We start from the raw sequence: 23,780 nt of genomic DNA, 5'->3' as shown, positions 1-23,780 counted from the left end.
ATTCCTAACTCAATGTAATTGCTACAAGATATATGTAACCAGCCTGCTATATATTTCCTCTGCCATTCTAAGACATTCTTTCCTTGATCTTTACTTTGTGGCTTTACGCACTGAATAGATAACTGGGCTTGGATTGTTTCCATTATCTCTTTTGCTGACCTTTGGGTGCCTCTGCTCCAAACTAACTATTTCTCACATTGCTTGGGAAAATGGGATGGGGGGAACTAACCGGAATGAAGGGGGTGGCAAATGCCAGGTTCGCCAGAACTGGCTTTGCCAAGCTGAGTGCTTTGATGCCTATCAATAAACGCTCCTGATCGACAATACAGAGTGTTTATTGCTTCAAGGTTCAAGACCTAACACAGGCACAACATGTCAGAAATTAATGCTACTTCCTTGAAAACTGGCCTCCAACCCCAGAGTGACGATGACAGTTGAAATGGGCAAAGCAAACCAAAAAAATCCTGCACCAAGTTGTCACGGTGGGCAACATGTTATCAGAGACCTTTTAAACAACCCATCACATCTCTTTAATACCCAAATTCACAGTCTGCCATGGAAGGTTGCTGGATGACACATTGTCAACCAGATCTATCTCACAGGGTTGTTGTCGGGATAAAATGGAGGGCAGGAGAACGACGTTTCTTGGGATCCCATTGGAGAGAAAGACTGGGTACTGGGCTAGAAACACTCCTCAGGTAATCAGATGGGGAAACAGTCTATTATAGACATAGGGCAATTTCCTTTCTACAGTTACAGATAACACTTCCCACCCTCAAATTACATCCCCAATTCATTTTCCATTGCGATGTAGTGGCTAGCTAGAGTGATTGACTAGGATCTGGGTGACCCAGGTTTGAGTTCCTGCTCTGCCATGAAAGTTTGCTGGGTGACTTTGGGGCAGTCACCACTCTTAGCCTACCTGATAAGGTCGTTGTAAGTAAAATAATATGCACAATAAACATAAATAAATGTGGGATTTAAAAAAAACCCTCCCTCACAAAGAGACTGGCCTTGCAAAGTGAGCAGAAAGTAAATAGTTCAGGGCTTGCAAAGCTTGATCCATAACTGTCTTCCAATGGAGTCCTCTCCAGTGCCCTGAGTTCAGGGCACTAATATTTATTTATTTATTTATTTTATTTATTTTTTTTTTTCAATTTATATACCGCCCGATCCCCGGAGGGCTCAGTTCTTCCTTTGAAGTCTGTTCTTGCTCATGAAAACTGATCCTGACGTCCTCAGAAGAGGATCATGGGTAAAGTCCCTTTTGCTTATCAGCTAATGATGAAGCCGGTTGAGGCAACCTTTCCCAGGAGCAATTTGTTGAGTCTGTTTTAAATCACTCCACCCCTTCTTTTTCACTCTGGCTGTTGTATAATTCAATTCAGCTCAACAGTAAATTAAATTAGAATGTTCTGAATGTCTGAGAGTTACTGGAAATGAATGTGAATGTTGTTTGGGACCTTTTGCCGGACAGAGGTATTACCATTTAGAAAACAGAATATTGTAGATAGTAAATATTTAATTCTAGACTGCAGTGTGCTGAATAAATCCCCTACAGTCCAGGGAGTGAGTTTTTAAAAGACAATAGATTATAAGTGATCTCTGTGTTGTATCCTTCTCTCAGGTCAGCTATATTTCAATCTCAGTTAGTCTGATGCAGGGATTATGGAGAATAAATGGAAGATGATTCATGTGATTTTGGCGACTGATAAAACATAGAAACAGAACAAGAGGCGCCCTACCAGGTACCCAACTCTAGAAGCAATTCATGAGTTTAGGCTTGTTCTATGCAGCGCTTCCACACAATTGTGTGCAATATACCCAACAGCCAAATGCTGATTCCATTGTTTCCATCAGATCAATACGAAAAGAATAAATTAACGGAGAAATCATGTGTTAAAATATGAGCTACGCTGACAGCTGAACATGGAATCCATTTTGCTCCCTACCAAATGAATTTTTTTAAAATTAAAATCAACAGAAATTTAACCACCTAGATGTTTTAACAGCTGCCAGCCAAGTAGAAATTCAGTAGAAGTTTTGGAGTGCAGAAAAATCTCGTCCAGGGAGGGGACTTCACCTATTGAATAGCAGCCTGTCAAAAGGCGTACAGTCAACAGGTAAAGCCTCCTTTCTTTCAACCCCTCCTGCACTCTCACCTGTTTAATTTCTACCTGTCTGGCAGCTGTTAAAACAACCCAGTGATTCATTTTTAATTTAATTTTTCCAGCTCAGCTTTTGAAATATCACATCTTGACTCTCTTGAGACCTCCTACCCACCTAACTCTATTGCAGCCCGCCAAGGGGGGGGAGAAGGCTTAGGGCGCATGCGTGCGAGGGCGCTGCGCCGGCGCAACACCGCTACGGTGGCCAGCGTTCAGCCGAGGAGGCTTCTGGGAAGGGGCGGGATGGCGCAGGCGCTTTCGGGACCCAGAGGCTCCCGGAGCGTAAACAAGGCGCTGCCGTGAGGGATGAGGAGGCGGCCGGAGCCGAGCGGGGCCGGGAGCCGCCGAGGCTGAGCCTCTCTCCTTCCCCGGCCGGCCGGGGGCCCGAGGAAGCGCCATGAACTTGGCCAGTCAGAGCGGCGAGGCCGGCGCCGGCCAACTGCTCTTCGCCAACTTCAACCAGGACAACACGTAAGAGGGGGCGTGGCCAGAGGAGCCGGCGTGGGGGAGGGGTGGCAGGTGTGGGGCAGGACTGGAGGGCGGCCAGTGACGTCATGACTGCGTTCCAAAGCACCCCCCCCCCCCCTTTTTCAATGGCCACTTGGAGCTGTGGATTTGCACCGCTTGGTGATTGGTTTGCTGGACAATTAGTTCCCTGCCTGTGCACCACACTAGTCCTCAGTGTGCTTCAGGTCATCTGTTTTGTTCCCTGTTCACATGCAGTGGCTACAATAAAATTAAGCACGACATGTCCATCAGTGTGCATCTGTCTATCTGACTCTGTCAAATAGATCCTGATCAAATACATACGCCTGCAACATCCCCCAAGAGCTCAGCGATTGTGGGTCGCAACTGATCAAACACAAACGGGTTGAGCGGGCAGAAGGGATCCCTGACCGGTCATGCAATGGCGGCTTTGAATTATGTGTTGGTGTCCAGTGTGATAAAGAGACTTGCACGCTTCCAAATATTTATTACATTTTCCTAGTGGGCACAGAGTGGCTTCCAGTAATATGCAGATACAATGTAAATACAACAAAATAAGAACTGAAATCCATATCATCATCAGTAAATTATAGTAAAACCTGATGGCGACTAGCACTGTGCTTTAAAATTCTTATTCTTGTTGCTGCAATATAGGAGGGGAAGTGATGAGAAGAAGGAGGAGAGGGAGGCTGTTTGATGGTACATTGTTGCTGCCATAACCATAGGGCTGGTGGAGCAGCTCACAGGTCCTGCAGAACTGCATCAGGTCCTGCAAGGCCGGGTCTCATCTGACAGAGCGTTCCACCAGGCTGGGTCCTGGGGCAAAAATTCTCTGGCCCTGGTTGAGGTCAGCTGGACCTCTTTCAGGCCCGGGACCATGAGCAAGTTGTTATTGTTTCCAGGGTTGTGAAACTCATTCTGTAGGACTTCTTTACTAGAGGAGGAATATGGGAGTGTTAGATAAGTCTGTTGGGGGCTGTTACTTATGATGGCTCAACCTTCGGAGGCAGTGCATCCCTGAGTGATATGTGCTGCTGCCTTCTCCTGAATTTGATTATTGATCTCTCAAGAACCATCTATGCATTTGTGGTCTCCTTCACATAGAGCATCTAATTTCCTTCGGGTTTGATTCTTGTTATGCACAGGTTTTCCCCCTCTTGGGAACTCACTGCACTCACAGATCAAAGAATCCCTGCAGTTTTGTAAACCTAATGAAGTGTGACTTTTCCCTCTCCTTTTGGAGAGGAGATCTGGTTTTCTCACTCCTGCCTGCCTGCAGGACAGCAGTTGCTCTCATTCTTCAGGCCGTCATTTCAAAATGATCAGAACGGCTTTTTAAATTTTATTTTAACTTCAAAGGCCTTTCACTGTAGTGAGAGACCCTTGAAATTGACATGAAATTGACACGGTCTAGTAAAGTAATACTAGACCAAAGGGTGTGTGTGTGTGTGTGTGTGTCTGTCTCTCTCTCTCTCTCTCTCTCTCTCTCTCTCACACACACACACACACACTCTCTGTCTCACACACACACAAAAGCAGCAGGCAAATGGAGGTTGCACAGAGAGAACAAGAAAGCAGCAGGTGGGCAAAATGGCTCAGCTAGAGACACTTAACTGGAGGAGAATCCCAAACAAAAATAGTGGAGAAACCCGACTTTGAAGCAAATAGCCGTGGGGGTCAGTAGTGCGTGTATAAATGGCCAAAGTCAGGGTTGCCAGCTAAGGTTTGGAACATTCCTTTCCTTTTATTATTCCTTATTATTTTTCTTTATATGACCAAAGTTCTTGAGCATGAAGCGATACATAAAAAGATAAATCAACGCGCAGCGTTATTTAAACATACACTTGTGCAAAAGAGGTAAAACAGTGTTACTGCATCACAAAATGGCAAACAGTATAATATGTAACTCCTAATATTAATACATAACTAAAATGGGCACATAAATCTGACTCCACTCCCAGGCATATAGCTGATATACACTTGGCTTAGGTGTTACAAGATTCCAAGTTATTCAGGTTGCGGGCATTTGTCCTCCTTCAAGCTTTTGTCTCGTGAGTACAGCAGGAGTAATGAATGATGCTAAGGATTCAGTATTATTTGAGGTTACAGTTTTCAGTGTATGAACCAATCTACATTCAGGGATCTTGAAGGTTGCCACTGGTATATTAGAAGGGAGCATCTAAGTTAGTGGAGGATAAGTGGAATGAAACAGCATGGCACATAGCCAAGCAAAGATCCTTTGAGGCTAGTAATAAGATCTTTTGAGATCCTTTGGGACTAGTATTGGGAACTGATGGGAGATCAGCTGTCATAGATTCTCCTTGAAATCACCCTCCAGGGTCTTTTGGAGGTTGTGGCATGTGTTGGAGCAAGGGACATGGAAAATAGGCAGTACTGAATGTATTCTCATTGTTTCTGTATCACTGTTGAGTATCTGTTTTGTCAAGTCACTTATAACCCACTCTCCCTAAAAGTCACTTGTGGCAGTTTGCGGATGACAAAGACTATATGTGCAATTAAAAAGCAGTGGCGTCAAATAACTGCTTACAGTAAAATAAGGTACCACTTGAGCCAAAATTGGAGCAATTGCATTAAATTTCTTGGCCGCCTCAGGGCCAAAGTAGGAGTACAGTGACATTTTCAAGTATCGCAGCATTAAAACTAATAACGGCACGTAAATGTGTATTTTTGCAACGTAGGCCTTAAGCGTAGGGTCACGCTTTGGTTTCTAAAAGCAGTCAGGTGGTTTGTGGGCAGCTGCTTGTGTACAGGAGTTGAAACACACTGATTAGGCAACTGAACCTTGTCAGACTAGTAGCAACTGATAGCCCTGCCACTGAAGAAGGCAAATCTCTGTCCCATCCTGAATGGGTGTGACTTAGATTTTTTTTCCTACAAAAATTACACAATGTCTGCTCCGTAAACCAGAGTTGAAGTAGTTGTGGTGGGTTTTCCGGGCTGTGTGGCCGTGGTCTGGTAGATCTTGTTCCTAACGTTTCGCCTGCATCTGTGGCTGGCATCTTCAGAGGTGTATCACAGAGAGAAGTCCGGAAAACCCACCACAACCAGTCGAATCCGGCCGTGAAAGCCTTTGACAATACAGAGTTGAAGTAGCTTTTCTGCGGGTGAAAGCCAGACTAAGAGAATCTTAAACATTAGCTGTCAATAAAGATGGGGGTTGTGCCTTCCTTTCCTAACTGGGCACTTGGTAGCCCTGCTACTTTGAGTAGGGGGAGGCAGGTTTTCTTTTCTTTCTCTGTTTCAAAATCTTACCCTTTCTCTAAGCATTTTTAGTTTCCTGCTGTACAACTGAGCCAGCTTGCCATAATTCTGTCCACTGCATAGTAAAGATCAGAACTAATGGTTTTTGGCTCCCCATCCAGTTTGTATTCAAAAGTGGGAAAAGTGATGGTATCCTAAGTTTCTAGTTTTGCACAGTTTTCTCAGAAGCAAACTATTACCAAGCAGGCACTTCCGCACGGTCCCTGCTTTGAAGAAGAAGAGTTTGGATTTATACCCCGCTTATCTCAATTGTAAGGAGTCCCAAGGTGGCTTACAAACTCCTCTCCTTCTCCCGGGCTCAGAGAAATCTGAGAGATCTGTGACTAGCCCAAGGTCACCCAGCAGGTTTCATCCGGAGGAGCAGGGAAACAAATCCAGTTCACCAGGTTAGAGTCTGCTGTCACCGTGTTTCCCTGAAAATAAGACAGGGTCTTATATAAATTTTTGCTTCAAAAGATGCGTTAGGGCTTATTTTCAAGGGATGTCTTATTTTTTCCCATGATTTTGCCCCCCTCCTCCCCCACATGACCAGATCAGCTGTGCTGGGGAATCTGTAACTAGGGCTTATTTTTGGAGTAGGGCTTATATTTCAAGCACACTCCAAAAATCCCCAAAAATCATGCTAGGTCTTATTTTCGGGGTAGGTCTTATTTTCGGAGAAACAGGGTAATGTCGAGGAGTGGGGAATCAAACCCAGTTCTCCCGATTAGAAGTCCACCTGCTCTTAACCACTGCACTGGCCATCCTACCACTGGGCCTCCTCATGGAAATAATATCAGCGTTTGGTTTTCTTTCCCCTCTTCTTTGGCGCCTTTTAAAAAGCTCAGAACCAGGGCAGGCAGAGCAGCCACAGTTTAACACTGATGATGTAAGCTTTGTGGCTTCTGTAGTGTTGATATTCGTCGGTTTTGTGGATTGAAGTCAAGTTATCTGCAACATGTTCTGCAGATGTTTTATCTTGATGTTTTCTCTGCAGCAGCGACATCGTTAGCGGCATTGTTAATTGTAACATGTTTTGTTCTTTGACAGTGTTTTAGCAGGGGGCGGGGAATGGCCAACAATCTCTCTTCTTGGGGTGGCGGGTAAAAAAACAACCCTTTCAGCTTTTTTAGCATATGCATGTGTGTGAAGTTTGGTTCACAGGAGTGGTTTTACAGAGATAGAGGTGATTTGTTCTGTGCTGGAGGCTTCAGTGGGTAAACCGAATTATCTCCAATCCAATCCAATCCAAAAACCTTTACTAGGCATAAACCAGAAGTACCGTATATTCCAAATACAAAAACAGGATCATTGTTACATATCATGTAGAACATGGATTAAAAATGTAGCAACTGCTTCAGAAATTTCTACATTAGGGCTGTTCAATAGCTTAGACATTTTTTGTTTGTCTGAGAGAAACATAAATTCTAGAGGTAGTAAAGCGCCCAGATCGGTTCTAATATCATTATATCTCGAACAATAAAGCAGGATATGAGGGATTGAGTCTATAGCATTGGGACAGGAATGATCTCATAGCGATCCTGAAACGTCATGCGTGGAACCTAGACTTGTCTCTGTGCTGGGTAAGTAAGGACACGAACCAAGGGCTTTCAAACTTCTGCCTTCAGTAGCTCTCTCTGTGCCCTTCTGCCTGCTGAGGAAGGCCTGCGTGCTCATCACAGATTACTGGCAGCGATTTTTCCAACGTGTTCCGGGGAGCTTCAGGGATTCCTCAAGGAGACAGATCGGCAGTGACAGACTTTGGCTGAAAAATGGGCCTATTGCTTCTTCTCTCCCCTTGGAGCGTGCCATTGTGAGTGATTGTCAGCTGGGTGTCTCCCTGGTCATGCCAGTGGTTCAGGCAATGCCCAAGAGACCTGTGCCTCAGATGAATTCAGCATGTCAGTCTGAGCACATCATCTCTATGCAGCAGTACCCCACTTTCCTCTCTCAAGAGCTAGGGAAAAAAACCCTCATCTGCTGCTGTCAGTGTTTTGGCAAACAGAACAGTGGAGAGAGATAAGAGCCGTATTTGGCCATCTGAGCCGCATTGGTCCTGTTTCCCTGAGAGAGCACCTCTTCCCATATATTCCTGCCCAGGCCCTGAGATTGCAGGGTGCGGCCTTCCTGGCTGCCCTGCCCCCTTTGGAGGTGGGCGTGGGGATCTGGGCAGCCCAGAGGACCTTTTTCACAGTGGCAATTGAAAGGCTAAACATACTCATTTCAGAATGAGCCATAGTCAGGGTGTCACAGCCAAGTCAGATAGATATGGGAAGGAAGACAATAGAGGGAATTCTTCTTATGGGGGAGATTACTGGGGAGGTAGGAGGAGAGTCGAGGGGCTTAGTGTGAATTCTACCATGAATCTCTCAGCGTGGGATAGTGGTTAAGAGCAGGTGGATTCCAATCTGGAGAACCGGGTTTGATTCCCTACTCCTCCACCTGACCGGTGGAGTCTTATCTGGTGAACCGGATTTGTTTCCCCACTCCTACATTCCTGCTGGGTGGCCTTGGGCTAGTCACAGTTTGTTCAGAACTCTCTCAGACCCACCCGCCTCCCAAGGCGTCTGTTATGGGGAGAGGAAGGGAAAGGAGTTTGTGCATCCCTTTGAGACTCCTTGCAGGAGAGAAATGGAGGTGGGGTATAAATCCAAACTCTTCTTCTTATGACTGATGATTTTTAAATGCATTTGGTTATTATTTACATGCCAAGCGGCCATGAATTCCAGTCACAGCGCTGGACGTAACCAACACACAAGAGCAGGAACGAGGTGCCTTTCAGCTTAAAAAAGCCCCCAAGATCTGTTGACAGTGCTGAGGACAGCGAATGTGGGAAGGGTCTGCTTGCGGGCAGGCGATTCTTCCGCCTGAGGAGCTGTATTTGGCCATGAGGAGGATGCTTCGAGGAAGCATCTTGCAAACTGGAGTGCGTTCTGGTTTTCCGACAAATGTTGTTTTAATTATTAATGGTGGTATCTCTCAGCGTGTCAATAATTGATCCCCGCTGGTGTTTGGGGAGCATGGCTGGAGTAATGGAGGGCAAGATCACATGGCAGAGAAGCAGGAAGATGTCTCCCTCCACTTCCATGCCCTGTCAAGATTGCGGCAGCAGCGGTAACATTCATATTATCGGAGTAATCCCAGCTTGATTATCTCAGTTGCTGCAAGACCTCGCGGGATTTCATACAATCTTGCTGACACGGGTTTCGTGGTGTGGCTAACTCTAGGATTCTAAGGTGCAAAAGCAGAAGGCTGGGTGAGTGCCCTCCTTCCAAGTCCGTAAAGATCTGCAGAGCCCAGGGGTGTGCCTTGATGCAGCTAAGCGGAGGACAATCTTCTCTCACACATTCCTTCCTGGTAACTAAGATCCCTGCAGAGAGGTCCTCCTGACTGTCCTATCGACTGAAGGGGCTCATCTGGTTGGAAAGGGCCTTTTTGGTGGCAGCCCCACGGTTACGGAGCAACCTCCTCGGGTGGGGGTGGGGGTGTGCCTGGCCCTTTCACTTTTGATCTTTAGGAGTCCCCTGGAGACCGTTTTGTTCATGCTGGTGTTTGATTAGTTCCTCTGGTTATTGGAAGCCACCCTGAGCCCCATGAAATAAATAATGTGTGTGGGGGGGGAGTGTCACCTACACAATCCCCAAACTCTTCTTTTGAGAGTGGAGAGGAAGGGGGTCAGGTCCAGTCCCTTTCTCTGCCCCAGGAGGACTGTAGGCTTGGCGTTGGACTAGGGAGGCTTTTTTGCAAAATATTTGAATTTCCACCTTGTATCCCCTTTTATTTCCTCGGCTGACTTGTCGGTCAAAAGTACGTGTCACAATTTATTTGGGGGCCTCTAATATATGAAATGTAGTGTGGATGTAGGCTCACAACAGATGATTTGCTTTGCAGGTAATAAAAAATGATTCTGCCCTTCCACTGGCGATCCCTGGCTGCCGAGCTGAAGGATTATTATTAATCTGCTTTGCTTGCTGAGAGGCAGTCACATTTGCTAGGCCATTGACACGAGGGATTGCGGGCTGGCCCATTCGCTTGGCGTAGCATCTGTTAGAGTTGATAACCATTCTTGAATAACCGGTGGTCATATAAATCTCAGCACGGGCAGCTAGTGTAAAATAATCTCCTTTTTGGCTTGGCGTGGCTAAGCGTTCCAGTGTTCATACAAAGCTACATGGTTCTTTTCAAGGGGCAAAAATGGATTGTTCTGTAATTCTCCTGCCCTCTTGCTGACATGCAAACAGTTTTGGCTGACTAGACTCTTCCTGTCTCGGGGGTCTGTTCTCAGTTTCTTTCCTTAGACGCTCACCCACCTTCTCCCAACTGCTCATGTAGAAATAGCTTTTATGGAAATGGGCATGCAGAACGCAAAGGAACTGTTGTCTTTTCCAAAGAGGGCAACCAACTATGGGTAATCCAGATGTATTTATATTATTTCTAGCCCGCCTTTTCACTGAGACTGAAGGCAGGTTAAAATGTGCCATCAGACATCCATACAATGCAATAGGATTGCAGAACCAGAAAACGGAATGGGCAAAAAACTGTTGAAGGCAGAGAACAATACAGAAAGTGGGTAAAAAAAAAAATGGGGGGGGGGGGGTGGGGGGGAGGGGGGGTGGGGGGGGGGGGGGGTGGGGGGGGGGGGGGGTGGGGGGGGGGGGGGGTGGGGGGGGGGGGGGGTGGGGGGGGGGGGGGGTGGGGGGGGGGGGGGGTGGGGGGGGGGGGGGGTGGGGGGGGGGGGGGGTGGGGGGGGGGGGGGGTGGGGGGGGGGGGGGGTGGGGGGGGGGGGGGGTGGGGGGGGGGGGGGGTGGGGGGGGGGGGGGGTGGGGGGGGGGGGGGGTGGGGGGGGGGGGGGGTGGGGGGGGGGGGGGGTGGGGGGGGGGGGGGGTGGGGGGGGGGGGGGGTGGGGGGGGGGGGGGGTGGGGGGGGGGGGGGGTGGGGGGGGGGGGGGGTGGGGGGGGGGGGGGGTGGGGGGGGGGGGGGGTGGGGGGGGGGGGGGGTGGGGGGGGGGGGGGGTGGGGGGGGGGGGGGGTGGGGGGGGGGGGGGGTGGGGGGGGGGGGGGGTGGGGGGGGGGGGGGGTGGGGGGGGGGGGGGGTGGGGGGGGGGGGGGGTGGGGGGGGGGGGGGGTGGGGGGGGGGGGGGGTGGGGGGGGGGGGGGGTGGGGGGGGGGGGGGGTGGGGGGGGGGGGGGGTGGGGGGGGGGGGGGGTGGGGGGGGGGGGGGGTGGGGGGGGGGGGGGGTGGGGGGGGGGGGGGGTGGGGGGGGGGGGGGGTGGGGGGGGGGGGGGGTGGGGGGGGGGGGGGGTGGGGGGGGGGGGGGGTGGGGGGGGGGGGGGGTGGGGGGGGGGGGGGGTGGGGGGGGGGGGGGGTGGGGGGGGGGGGGGGTGGGGGGGGGGGGGGGTGGGGGGGGGGGGGGGTGGGGGGGGGGGGGGGTGGGGGGGGGGGGGGGTGGGGGGGGGGGGGGGTGGGGGGGGGGGGGGGTGGGGGGGGGGGGGGGTGGGGGGGGGGGGGGGTGGGGGGGGGGGGGGGTGGGGGGGGGGGGGGGTGGGGGGGGGGGGGGGTGGGGGGGGGGGGGGGTGGGGGGGGGGGGGGGTGGGGGGGGGGGGGGGTGGGGGGGGGGGGGGGTGGGGGGGGGGGGGGGTGGGGGGGGGGGGGGGTGGGGGGGGGGGGGGGTGGGGGGGGGGGGGGGTGGGGGGGGGGGGGGGTGGGGGGGGGGGGGGGTGGGGGGGGGGGGGGGTGGGGGGGGGGGGGGGTGGGGGGGGGGGGGGGTGGGGGGGGGGGGGGGTGGGGGGGGGGGGGGGTGGGGGGGGGGGGGGGTGGGGGGGGGGGGGGGTGGGGGGGGGGGGGGGTGGGGGGGGGGGGGGGTGGGGGGGGGGGGGGGTGGGGGGGGGGGGGGGTGGGGGGGGGGGGGGGTGGGGGGGGGGGGGGGTGGGGGGGGGGGGGGGTGGGGGGGGGGGGGGGTGGGGGGGGGGGGGGGTGGGGGGGGGGGGGGGTGGGGGGGGGGGGGGGTGGGGGGGGGGGGGGGTGGGGGGGGGGGGGGGTGGGGGGGGGGGGGGGTGGGGGGGGGGGGGGGTGGGGGGGGGGGGGGGTGGGGGGGGGGGGGGGTGGGGGGGGGGGGGGGTGGGGGGGGGGGGGGGTGGGGGGGGGGGGGGGTGGGGGGGGGGGGGGGTGGGGGGGGGGGGGGGTGGGGGGGGGGGGGGGTGGGGGGGGGGGGGGGTGGGGGGGGGGGGGGGTGGGGGGGGGGGGGGGTGGGGGGGGGGGGGGGTGGGGGGGGGGGGGGGTGGGGGGGGGGGGGGGTGGGGGGGGGGGGGGGTGGGGGGGGGGGGGGGTGGGGGGGGGGGGGGGTGGGGGGGGGGGGGGGTGGGGGGGGGGGGGGGTGGGGGGGGGGGGGGGTGGGGGGGGGGGGGGGTGGGGGGGGGGGGGGGTGGGGGGGGGGGGGGGTGGGGGGGGGGGGGGGTGGGGGGGGGGGGGGGTGGGGGGGGGGGGGGGTGGGGGGGGGGGGGGGTGGGGGGGGGGGGGGGTGGGGGGGGGGGGGGGTGGGGGGGGGGGGGGGTGGGGGGGGGGGGGGGTGGGGGGGGGGGGGGGTGGGGGGGGGGGGGGGTGGGGGGGGGGGGGGGTGGGGGGGGGGGGGGGTGGGGGGGGGGGGGGGTGGGGGGGGGGGGGGGTGGGGGGGGGGGGGGGTGGGGGGGGGGGGGGGTGGGGGGGGGGGGGGGTGGGGGGGGGGGGGGGTGGGGGGGGGGGGGGGTGGGGGGGGGGGGGGGTGGGGGGGGGGGGGGGTGGGGGGGGGGGGGGGTGGGGGGGGGGGGGGGTGGGGGGGGGGGGGGGTGGGGGGGGGGGGGGGTGGGGGGGGGGGGGGGTGGGGGGGGGGGGGGGTGGGGGGGGGGGGGGGTGGGGGGGGGGGGGGGTGGGGGGGGGGGGGGGTGGGGGGGGGGGGGGGTGGGGGGGGGGGGGGGTGGGGGGGGGGGGGGGTGGGGGGGGGGGGGGGTGGGGGGGGGGGGGGGTGGGGGGGGGGGGGGGTGGGGGGGGGGGGGGGTGGGGGGGGGGGGGGGTGGGGGGGGGGGGGGGTGGGGGGGGGGGGGGGTGGGGGGGGGGGGGGGTGGGGGGGGGGGGGGGTGGGGGGGGGGGGGGGTGGGGGGGGGGGGGGGTGGGGGGGGGGGGGGGTGGGGGGGGGGGGGGGTGGGGGGGGGGGGGGGTGGGGGGGGGGGGGGGTGGGGGGGGGGGGGGGTGGGGGGGGGGGGGGGTGGGGGGGGGGGGGGGTGGGGGGGGGGGGGGGTGGGGGGGGGGGGGGGTGGGGGGGGGGGGGGGTGGGGGGGGGGGGGGGTGGGGGGGGGGGGGGGTGGGGGGGGGGGGGGGTGGGGGGGGGGGGGGGTGGGGGGGGGGGGGGGTGGGGGGGGGGGGGGGTGGGGGGGGGGGGGGGTGGGGGGGGGGGGGGGTGGGGGGGGGGGGGGGTGGGGGGGGGGGGGGGTGGGGGGGGGGGGGGGTGGGGGGGGGGGGGGGTGGGGGGGGGGGGGGGTGGGGGGGGGGGGGGGTGGGGGGGGGGGGGGGTGGGGGGGGGGGGGGGTGGGGGGGGGGGGGGGTGGGGGGGGGGGGGGGTGGGGGGGGGGGGGGGTGGGGGGGGGGGGGGGTGGGGGGGGGGGGGGGTGGGGGGGGGGGGGGGTGGGGGGGGGGGGGGGTGGGGGGGGGGGGGGGTGGGGGGGGGGGGGGGTGGGGGGGGGGGGGGGTGGGGGGGGGGGGGGGTGGGGGGGGGGGGGGGTGGGGGGGGGGGGGGGTGGGGGGGGGGGGGGGTGGGGGGGGGGGGGGGTGGGGGGGGGGGGGGGTGGGGGGGGGGGGGGGTGGGGGGGGGGGGGGGTGGGGGGGGGGGGGGGTGGGGGGGGGGGGGGGTGGGGGGGGGGGGGGGTGGGGGGGGGGGGGGGTGGGGGGGGGGGGGGGTGGGGGGGGGGGGGGGTGGGGGGGGGGGGGGGTGGGGGGGGGGGGGGGTGGGGGGGGGGGGGGGTGGGGGGGGGGGGGGGTGGGGGGGGGGGGGGGTGGGGGGGGGGGGGGGTGGGGGGGGGGGGGGGTGGGGGGGGGGGGGGGTGGGGGGGGGGGGGGGTGGGGGGGGGGGGGGGTGGGGGGGGGGGGGGGTGGGGGGGGGGGGGGGTGGGGGGGGGGGGGGGTGGGGGGGGGGGGGGGTGGGGGGGGGGGGGGGTGGGGGGGGGGGGGGGTGGGGGGGGGGGGGGGTGGGGGGGGGGGGGGGTGGGGGGGGGGGGGGGTGGGGGGGGGGGGGGGTGGGGGGGGGGGGGGGTGGGGGGGGGGGGGGGTGGGGGGGGGGGGGGGTGGGGGGGGGGGGGGGTGGGGGGGGGGGGGGGTGGGGGGGGGGGGGGGTGGGGGGGGGGGGGGGTGGGGGGGGGGGGGGGTGGGGGGGGGGGGGGGTGGGGGGGGGGGGGGGTGGGGGGGGGGGGGGGTGGGGGGGGGGGGGGGTGGGGGGGGGGGGGGGTGGGGGGGGGGGGGGGTGGGGGGGGGGGGGGGTGGGGGGGGGGGGGGGTGGGGGGGGGGGGGGGTGGGGGGGGGGGGGGGTGGGGGGGGGGGGGGGTGGGGGGGGGGGGGGGTGGGGGGGGGGGGGGGTGGGGGGGGGGGGGGGTGGGGGGGGGGGGGGGTGGGGGGGGGGGGGGGTGGGGGGGGGGGGGGGTGGGGGGGGGGGGGGGTGGGGGGGGGGGGGGGTGGGGGGGGGGGGGGGTGGGGGGGGGGGGGGGTGGGGGGGGGGGGGGGTGGGGGGGGGGGGGGGTGGGGGGGGGGGGGGGTGGGGGGGGGGGGGGGTGGGGGGGGGGGGGGGTGGGGGGGGGGGGGGGTGGGGGGGGGGGGGGGTGGGGGGGGGGGGGGGTGGGGGGGGGGGGGGGTGGGGGGGGGGGGGGGTGGGGGGGGGGGGGGGTGGGGGGGGGGGGGGGTGGGGGGGGGGGGGGGTGGGGGGGGGGGGGGGTGGGGGGGGGGGGGGGTGGGGGGGGGGGGGGGTGGGGGGGGGGGGGGGTGGGGGGGGGGGGGGGTGGGGGGGGGGGGGGGTGGGGGGGGGGGGGGGTGGGGGGGGGGGGGGGTGGGGGGGGGGGGGGGTGGGGGGGGGGGGGGGTGGGGGGGGGGGGGGGTGGGGGGGGGGGGGGGTGGGGGGGGGGGGGGGTGGGGGGGGGGGGGGGTGGGGGGGGGGGGGGGTGGGGGGGGGGGGGGGTGGGGGGGGGGGGGGGTGGGGGGGGGGGGGGGTGGGGGGGGGGGGGGGTGGGGGGGGGGGGGGGTGGGGGGGGGGGGGGGTGGGGGGGGGGGGGGGTGGGGGGGGGGGGGGGTGGGGGGGGGGGGGGGTGGGGGGGGGGGGGGGTGGGGGGGGGGGGGGGTGGGGGGGGGGGGGGGTGGGGGGGGGGGGGGGTGGGGGGGGGGGGGGGTGGGGGGGGGGGGGGGTGGGGGGGGGGGGGGGTGGGGGGGGGGGGGGGTGGGGGGGGGGGGGGGTGGGGGGGGGGGGGGGTGGGGGGGGGGGGGGGTGGGGGGGGGGGGGGGTGGGGGGGGGGGGGGGTGGGGGGGGGGGGGGGTGGGGGGGGGGGGGGGTGGGGGGGGGGGGGGGTGGGGGGGGGATTCATTCATTCATTCATTCATTCATTCATTCATTCATTCATTCATATATAGATGGATAGAAAGAGGGAAAGACAGACAGATACAATATTACGTACATGAAAGAAAGAAAGAAAGAAAGAAAGAAAGAAAGAAAGAAAGAAAGAAAGAAAGAAAGAAAGAAAGAAAGAAAGAAAGAAAGAAAGAAAGAAAGAAACATACATACATACATACATACATACATACATACATATGCATGCATGCACCTTCTAATCGATACAAATATAGATTGATAGAGAGGGAGGGAGAGAGAGAGAGAGAAAGAGATAGTTATATAGATAGAAAGGCTGTTTCCGCATGGGCAGAATACAGTGTCCCAGGGATGCTAAAAACAGCATCCCTGGGGAGGGGTTTGCACGGCGCTGAGTGCCCAGCAACCCCTCGAAGTGGGATGCGCCTGCTGTTGTTTTTCCGCAAACCTCGGCTCCCCTGAGCTGGTATTTCAGAAACAGCGGCTTCCAACCGCTGCCATGCGAACAGCAGCAGCTGGAAGGCACCATCCCCCCCTCCCCTTCCCCGACTTCCGCCTTGTCGAGCAAAGCACTCCAGGCTGCGGTACAGTTGAAAGTAGGCGTTAAGCATATCGCGAGCTCGTGTGAAAGGCTGCTTCGCCGCCGCCGCCTCCTGGGGACCGGGCCTCCATGCGAACAGTCCTGGGTGTGTGTGTCGGCATTGTTTATGCCGACGCACCCTCGCACCTTTGCAGTGCGGAAAGGGCCATAGATACATGTATGCATGCGATCATGTTTGAATAGATAAGACAGATAGATACATGATAATGTGAAGAGTTCCCCAGCAGCTGCTTTACACTGAACCCTGTGACCTCTCTTGCCTCCTGTTTGTTCTGTTAGGGGACAGTGATCCGGGTCTTTTCCATTCCAGAGGGGCAGAAGCTCTTTGAATTCCGAAGAGGAGTGAAGAGGTGCAGTAAACTTTCACATCTCTGAAGCCCTTTCTGCTTTACTGTGTGTTGCCTCTGTATTCTGTGGCTGACCTCGTGTTTGATAACTGTGCATCGTTTACAAGCATCCATTTGTTCTCTGGTATTTATTTATCTGCATTTCTTCCCCACCCTTTGCCATGATCTCAGGGTGGGGTTCAATAAAAACCATACAAAATCTCAAAACCCCATCGTGCTCTTAATTACTATACTATGCTAGCTCTCTGGTGACTGTGGTGGTGTTCCAATAGCCAGCTTTCTCCTTCACGATGTTGCCCGATCATCTCAAGCCTGCAGCTCACACACATTCAAGGGCTTTATTATACCTCTCTCTGCCAACTCCACTAGCTTCTATTCTCTTGGATGCTTCCCTATGTGAAAGGATCTTGCTGCCCAGAGACAACGAGAGAACTCAGGACTCCCAACTCCACGCCACTGCCTTGTTCTCTGATTTTTGTGCTTGGCCTGTGGCACAGGGGTCTCAACTTTGTGAAGCTTCTGAGCCATTTTACTGTTCTGCTTCACCCTGCTTGTTGGGTGCAGGGTCAGATCCTCATTAAACTTGGTTCCTACTGGAAGGCTGTTTCTTATCTCTGTTCTTTTGTAAATCAGGCCTAGCTAACAACAGGGGTTCAAACCCAAACTGGCTACTGCCTTGCTATTAGGAGAGGTTTCCTCTGTCTCCTCCCCAGAGTTCTCAAGCCCCGCTTTAGTCATGCAGGAGCTAACCTCCGTCACCTTTGTTTTCTCCGCACAAACTCATTTTTGTCTTAGTGCTTTCTTACTTGCAGCAGTGTGGGAACTGACAGAGGGTCCTCCTGTTTCCTCCCTCCAGGTGCGTCAGCATCTCCTCCTTAGCCTTCAGCATGGACGGCATGTTTCTGTCGGCGTCCAGCAACACGGAGACTGTGCACATTTTCAAACTAGAGACTGTGAAAGAGAAGTAAGTCCCTAGAAGCCCCAAGGAGCCATATGCTATCGTTTAGATGAGGAGACTTGCCCCAATGATGGCTTCATCAAGCTTAAATTATCATGCAGGGAGAAGGTTGCCCGCAGCTCCACTTTCAAAGAAAAATATTTGGGAGCTTTACTCACCCTCTGATTTTTATCCCCCCCCCTGTAATTTGAAGCATGGCCTTTTACTGTGGGGCCAGACTGCGGTCAAGAGGGGCTCTTAGTGCCAGTGAACGGTAACCAGGTGTCTGACTGAAATTCTCCTCTCCATCCTCACTTCCAGACCCCAGGAGGAGCCCACAACCTGGACAGGTTATTTCGGGAAAGTGCTAATGGTCTCCACAAACTACCTGCCCGCCCAGGTCACGGAGATGTTCAACCAAGGCCGAGCTTTCGCGACGGTTCGGCTCCCCTTCTGTGGGCACAAGAACATCTGCGCGTTGGCCACGTGAGTATGGGCGTCGGGGCGGGACTGTGAAATGCCCCTGTGTTTTTTTTTTAACCCACAGGTCGCTAGAGAGAAAACGGGAACCGATAAGGGGTGCTTGGAACTCGTCTCCTTTTCATGGTCGCGGGGGTTTTCTCTGCGAAACCTAGCAGAGGATGGACGTTATTTATTTGGCGGGTTCTGGACGTCCGGACTGCAGGGCCTAATTTCGGGGTCCCCGATCTCTTTGAGCCTTTGGGCACCTGTGGAATTCTGGCGCAGCTGCAGAGGGCTACAAAATGGCTGCCGCAGTGTACAGAAGAAGCCACACTTTGGTCAGGAATCGCTTCAGATGTTTCAGAATTACTCCTTAATAAGTTCTACCAGCATGGCCAATTGGCCATGCTGACAGAGGCTGATGGGAATTGCAGTTCCTGAACATCTGGAGAGCCGCAGGTTCCCTACCCCTGCTCTAAATACTTAGTGTTGGGATCAAACGGGAAACTGCCAACATCTTTTGAGGCCCTTAAGCTTCCCAGAGGCATTTTTCTGGCCTCTTTTGGAAACGGGCGCCCCAAGCTCTGACCCAGCTGCGTTCTCACTGTTTTGTGGCATGTGCTACCAGTCTACCAAAGACAGGAAGAGTTTCTGCTTTGCGCTTCTTAAACCATGCCATTCTGCAATTTCCAGGATTCAGAAGATCCCTCGTCTGTTAGTGGGAGCCGCAGATGGATATCTTTACATGTACAACCTGGACCCCCAGGAAGGAGGGGAATGCACACTGATGAAACAGCACAAGTAAGCACGTGGCTGGCTTCCCCGTGTACTGCCCTCGCTTTCGTTGCCCCTGTTTTGGGGGGAGGTCTGGAAATAGAAGCAACCGTTGGAGCACAGGCTGGTTTGATCCCCAGCAGTGGTCGGAACTGACGCTGCCTTTCAATGACTTAGCATGGCTCGAAAGTAAATAGTATCAGGAATTCCAGCTAAAATCATGCATCCCTTTTACCCCAGTGAGTCGTTTTGAACTTTGGAATGAGCACGCATTGGGCCCCGCTGCTGCACATGTCCAGATGTGCGTAGCCTTGTGCAGAAGGAGAGTGCTTTTGGATTTCATCCCCAATTGGAAGACTAGGTGTCCCCTCATGAACTTCAGGCTCCTTCCTCATCCAGGATCCAGTGTGGTGTCATGGTTAAGAGCAGGTGGATTCTAATCTGGTGAACTGGGGTTGTTTCCCCGCTCCTACATTCCTGCTGGGTGACTTTGGGCTAGTCACAGTTCTTTGAGACTCTCTCAGCCCCGCCTACCTCACAAGGGGTCTGTTGTGGGGTGAGGAAGGGAAAGGAGCTTGTAAGCCACCTTGAGTCTCCTTACAGGAGAGAAAGGTGGGGTATAAATCCAAAACTCTTCTTCTACTTTTTCTCATCCTTCCTTGTGTTCAAATCCCCTTTCATGTGCAGAGCTAACCATGTTTGCGTGTTATGGCTATGGTGAGCTCTGGGCTAGCTCTGAATCAGAGTTTGCCTGTCCACTTCTGACCATTCTGTTTCACCGCTCTTTGCACCTTTGCTGAACTATGATTGGCTCATAAATCACAAGGTAGCATATTGTACCCAGAGCACGTTCCCCATTAATGAAGTGTCCTTGCAGCATTCTGTACCCATGGTTGGCTGGTCCTGAATGGATATCCAAAAGTGTGAACAGCTACTACAATTCAGTGTCTGTGGGCTTTGGATTCTCACAGCATTTTCTGCCACGGCTTTTGCTCTTGTGTATACACACACTTGCAAGCAGACCCGAGCAGTCAGTGCAGTAGTAACATGCTTTATAACGATTCCACTTTCATTGGTCACCCGCTGTTTGGTTTTTTCCCAGAGCGGCTGGACGGGCAGCGTTACGGAGCCAGCCACACGAGATTTTAGAATCGGGCGCCGCGATGATCCGTCAGCTGGTAGCATTGTGACTTACATGTCTCACAGTGACTAAAGGTACTTATGTGCCTTCTTCCCCTACAAGACATGGTAAGAGTTCAGCCAGAGTCGCTGAGTGGTGCACGGCGGAAGTCTCGTGAAGGAAAGGTCCTAAGAGATGACTTCCGAGGTGCATTCTCTGCCTTGACCACAAGCTTCTAGATCTGTTTCTTTGGCATGGTTAGAATTGGATTGGTGACTGGGTTGCATGTAAAGGAAGAAGGAATTGGGAGTGAGCAGATCGCGCCACTGTTGACATCAATTGGGGGACTCCGGTTCTGAATGTTCATTAGTATTAAAAGCTCTGTACAGAAAAAAGGGAAACCTAGCACAGTAAGGTGAAAAGTTCTACCCACCTTTCCTTCCTGTGCTAGCTTCCTATTTGCAGGGATCTGTCCACAAGTGGGGGCAAGCAGTCCCAAATGTGATCTTCCACCTGCACTTCGAAATGGTGCGGTCCGCTCTTGTCCTTCTCCTGCCCATGTGGTCCAGCCTGAGATGTATGAAGACTAGAAGAGCAGCCCTGTGGGGTGAGGCCAAAGGTCCTGTTTCCTGACATCGACTGACAGATTCCTCACCCAGTGCGAGGAGCCCCCCAGTAAACTGAAGGCAATTAATCTTTCTCCACCCTAGTAACTGGCATTCAATGACACTCCCTCTCTGAATCTGGCGATCTGGCGTAGCTCTCTTAGTTGGTCACCACCTGCCTTACATGGCAGCGCACATTCTACTTTCATTGAAAAGTCGGGGCATTCATTGAAAATGCTGGGGGGAAGAATTAGGACTAATAAAAGGAAACACTTCTTCACACAACTTGTGATTGGTGTTTGGAATATGCTGCCACAGGAGGTGGTGATGGCCACTAACCTGGATAGCTTTAAAAAGGGCTTGGACAGATTTATGGAGGAGAAGTCGATCTATGGCTACCAATCTTGATCCTCCTTGATCTCAGATTTCAAATGCCTTAGCAGACCAAGTGCTCAGGAGCAGCAGCAGCAGAAGGCCCTTGCTTTCACCTCCTGCATGTGAGCACCCAAAGGCACCTGATGGGCCACTGCGAGTAGCAGAATGCTGGACTAGATGGACTCTGGTCTGATCCAGCAGGCTAGTTCTTATGTTCTTATGTTCTTATGTACTTTGAAAGCTTTCTGTGCTACTAGCTGTTGCTGTATCCTGTGGCAGCGAGTACCATAAGTGAAGGCTTTTTCAGAATGCCTAACTTCAACTTGCCCCTTTGTTAGACATCCTTGCCCCTTTGTTAGACATTCACTTTGTTAGACATCCTGCGTTTTAATGTTATGTCGTCCTGTGCTAGAATCTTGTTTTCGTGTCTGCTTTCTGGTAGTCTGAAGAGTCTTTGGGTTTTTATATGTATTTTGTTTTTTTTTAAACCACGGGTAGACATTCAAATACACAACCCCAGAGAGCCAGCGTGGTGTAGTGGTTAAGAGCAGGTGGATTCTAATCTGGAAAACCGGGTTTGATTCCCCACTCCTCCACCTGAGTGGCAGAGGCTTATCAGATGTGTTTTCGCACTACTACATTCCTGCTTGGTGACCTTGGGCTAGTCACAGTTCTCTCTGAACTCTGTCAGCCCCACCTACCTCACAAGGTGTCTGTTGTGTGGAGAGGAAGGGAAAGGAGCTTGTAGGCCACCTTGAGTCTCCTTACAGGAGAGAAAGGTGGGGTATAAATCCAAACTCTCCTCCTCCTCCTCCACCTCCTCTTCCTCCTTCTTCTTCATGGTCTGCTGATGCTGTTCAAGGAAGCATGTTCTCTGCACATGTCAGTTGGCCGTAAGATCATTTGGGACTTCTCTTCTTATCCCACCCTCCTTTTTATATTTCCCCAGCCTACACCGAGGACCTAGGTGCAGTGGGTGGTGCTTGCCTCGAAGACGACTCCAGCACCCTGCGATTGGACGAAGACAGCGAGCACCCGCCGATGATTCTCCGGACAGACTGAGCTCGGACTTGTAAGCCCAGCTCCAGAGGCGGGGAGCGAGTGCCAGCCCAGCCTTTCTGGAGGATGCTCGCACCTGTGCTGCTACAAACTCCGACCTGGCTCGACAGAGACGAGAGAGAGGGCGACAGACTCTCAGATAGTTCTAACATCCGTGGAAATAACCCCATCCTAGCTGTCAATGTCGATTCGAGGAGAGGGGCGGGGCGGGGGTGGGGAATTCATGGTTTCGCTTGGGTGGCTTTTGAAGCCTGCTTTCTCTTTTAGCTGTGAGGATATATCTCTACCTACATATATATATATTTTTTGCTCTTCCTGTTGCCAAAACCTGCGGCTTGCGCTTTCTCTGAACACTTCCTGGGTTTGCATGCCTTCTTTGTGCCAAGCGAGCAGATTCACTTTATAATAAACGTTTTCCATTAAAAACAAAACAAAAAGATAAATATATGTGCATATAACACTCGGCCGGCCGCCCATCCGGGAGCAGGGAGGTTTCGGTTCCGGGATCCGCGGTTTGTTCTGCTCAGACATTCAGGTCTTCGTGCATGGCCTTGCGGGCGCACATGGTGAGAGAATGCAATCTTTAGGACCTTTGTATTCTTTTGGGCTTTCCCCCGCCGCTGGCACCCCTCCCTCCCAACCTCTTTCCGGTCACTGCCACCCCCTCCTTCTTTTCCTGGACCACTTTGTTAATTAAAACTCCTTCTGAACGTTGCCTCTTTTGTTGGACTTGTCGTTGTGTTCTCCGGAGCTGGGAGAAGTCTCTGCTCTGGCTACTGTGCCTGCTTTTTCTTTCCTTAAGGAGACGGACAGATGGCGCAGCACCAAGCGTATGCTTTGGTAGGGGGATCAGGAAGAAAAGCCTTCTCTTTGTCGGCTGTGTCAACTTTGCCGCCCATCAACGGACCGAGCCGGCGTGTCGGGCGTCGAAGACATCGCATTACTAACCTGAAAGCATGCTCCTCCTTAACCGCCATCCTGCCTGAGAGCTCACTTAAATCCTCGAAAAGCCAGGCGTCCGTGCTAACAGCTAGTCAGCAGTCCCTTCAGAATCTGTAGATCTGCTGTTAGGTTTTGCAGGTGAGCAGCATTCCCCACCCCACCCCGCCAAGTTCTTCCAGGGTGGTAAATGTTGACCCTCTGGTGACAGCTGAGGCAGTTCTCCTCTCCACTGCCCGTGATTGGCTGCTGCTAAGAGGAAGTGCAGAACAGGATAATGTAGGGTGAGAGTCTGGATTTTTTAAAAGTTGTCCATAATGAGGGGGAGAATTAGATGCCGGTCTGCTGCTCCCAGGGAGGAAGGGGGCAATCTTATATTCCTCACGGTACGTAACTCCGCCCTTGTTCAAGAGCCAAGCATTGTCCTTTGGAATTCTGAGTGCCAGGTTGAGCCACCGCGTGTCCCCGTTTCGAGCTGTTCGCTCCCCACCTTCTCTTGCTCCACCTCTCCTGAGGTCTCTCTGTTGTACGTGTTGCGTCCCTTCCCACGTCAGCAGCCTCGAGCGGCGGTTCTTGATCATCGTAGAAGGGACGGATCCTTTCCTGGAACTGCCTGGACTCTGGAAAAGAGTGACCAAAGTTGGGCGAAACTGCCACCCGCTTTTACAGAGCTGTAATGTGCCTTTTTGGGGAGTTTGTGTTTTTTTTTAACCTTTTAGATCTGTTTTGTTGAACAAAAACAATGATGTGTAAACCCTTTTGAGTATGAACCTCTTGTTTCCTTAGATTGTTAGCCATCTGTTTTTTTTCCCAATTAAATTATTACTCACTGTCCCTTTTTTTGTGGCATTCTCTTCCCCCCAAAAGGAAAAAAAGAAATAAACTTTGTGACAAACTTAAAAGAATTTGAATCTAAACCAAGGGGAGTGGGTGAGCCATGGGAGAGAGAGAGAGAGAGATGGTCCTTGGGCATGTAGATTGTGTTGGGATAGTGTGCTCTGGGGAGCTGTGGAATTTTCTGGAAGTTTATTTGGGGTTCCCCAATGGGAATATCA

General features: G+C 57.0%; 1 protein-coding gene across 1 annotated transcript; it reads left to right on the top strand.

The window, feature by feature from the left end:
* Positions 1-2,380: 2,380 nt before the first annotated feature.
* WIPI2 (WD repeat domain, phosphoinositide interacting 2) lies at positions 2,381-23,559 on the top strand. The gene is given in 10 exon segments (XM_048494171.1): positions 2,381-2,639; positions 8,728-8,792; positions 10,214-10,323; positions 16,387-16,457; positions 17,311-17,418; positions 17,713-17,877; positions 18,547-18,654; positions 19,734-19,776; positions 19,779-19,875; positions 21,677-23,559. Coding segments are annotated over 10 exon segments (954 nt in total). The 5' UTR covers positions 2,381-2,565; the 3' UTR covers positions 21,790-23,559.
* Positions 23,560-23,780: the final 221 nt, after the last annotated feature.

Source organism: Sphaerodactylus townsendi, linkage group LG04, assembly GCF_021028975.2.
Source record: "Sphaerodactylus townsendi isolate TG3544 linkage group LG04, MPM_Stown_v2.3, whole genome shotgun sequence".
Taxonomy (NCBI): domain Eukaryota; kingdom Metazoa; phylum Chordata; class Lepidosauria; order Squamata; family Sphaerodactylidae; genus Sphaerodactylus; species Sphaerodactylus townsendi.
This window is presented reverse-complemented; position numbering and strand designations above follow the sequence as displayed.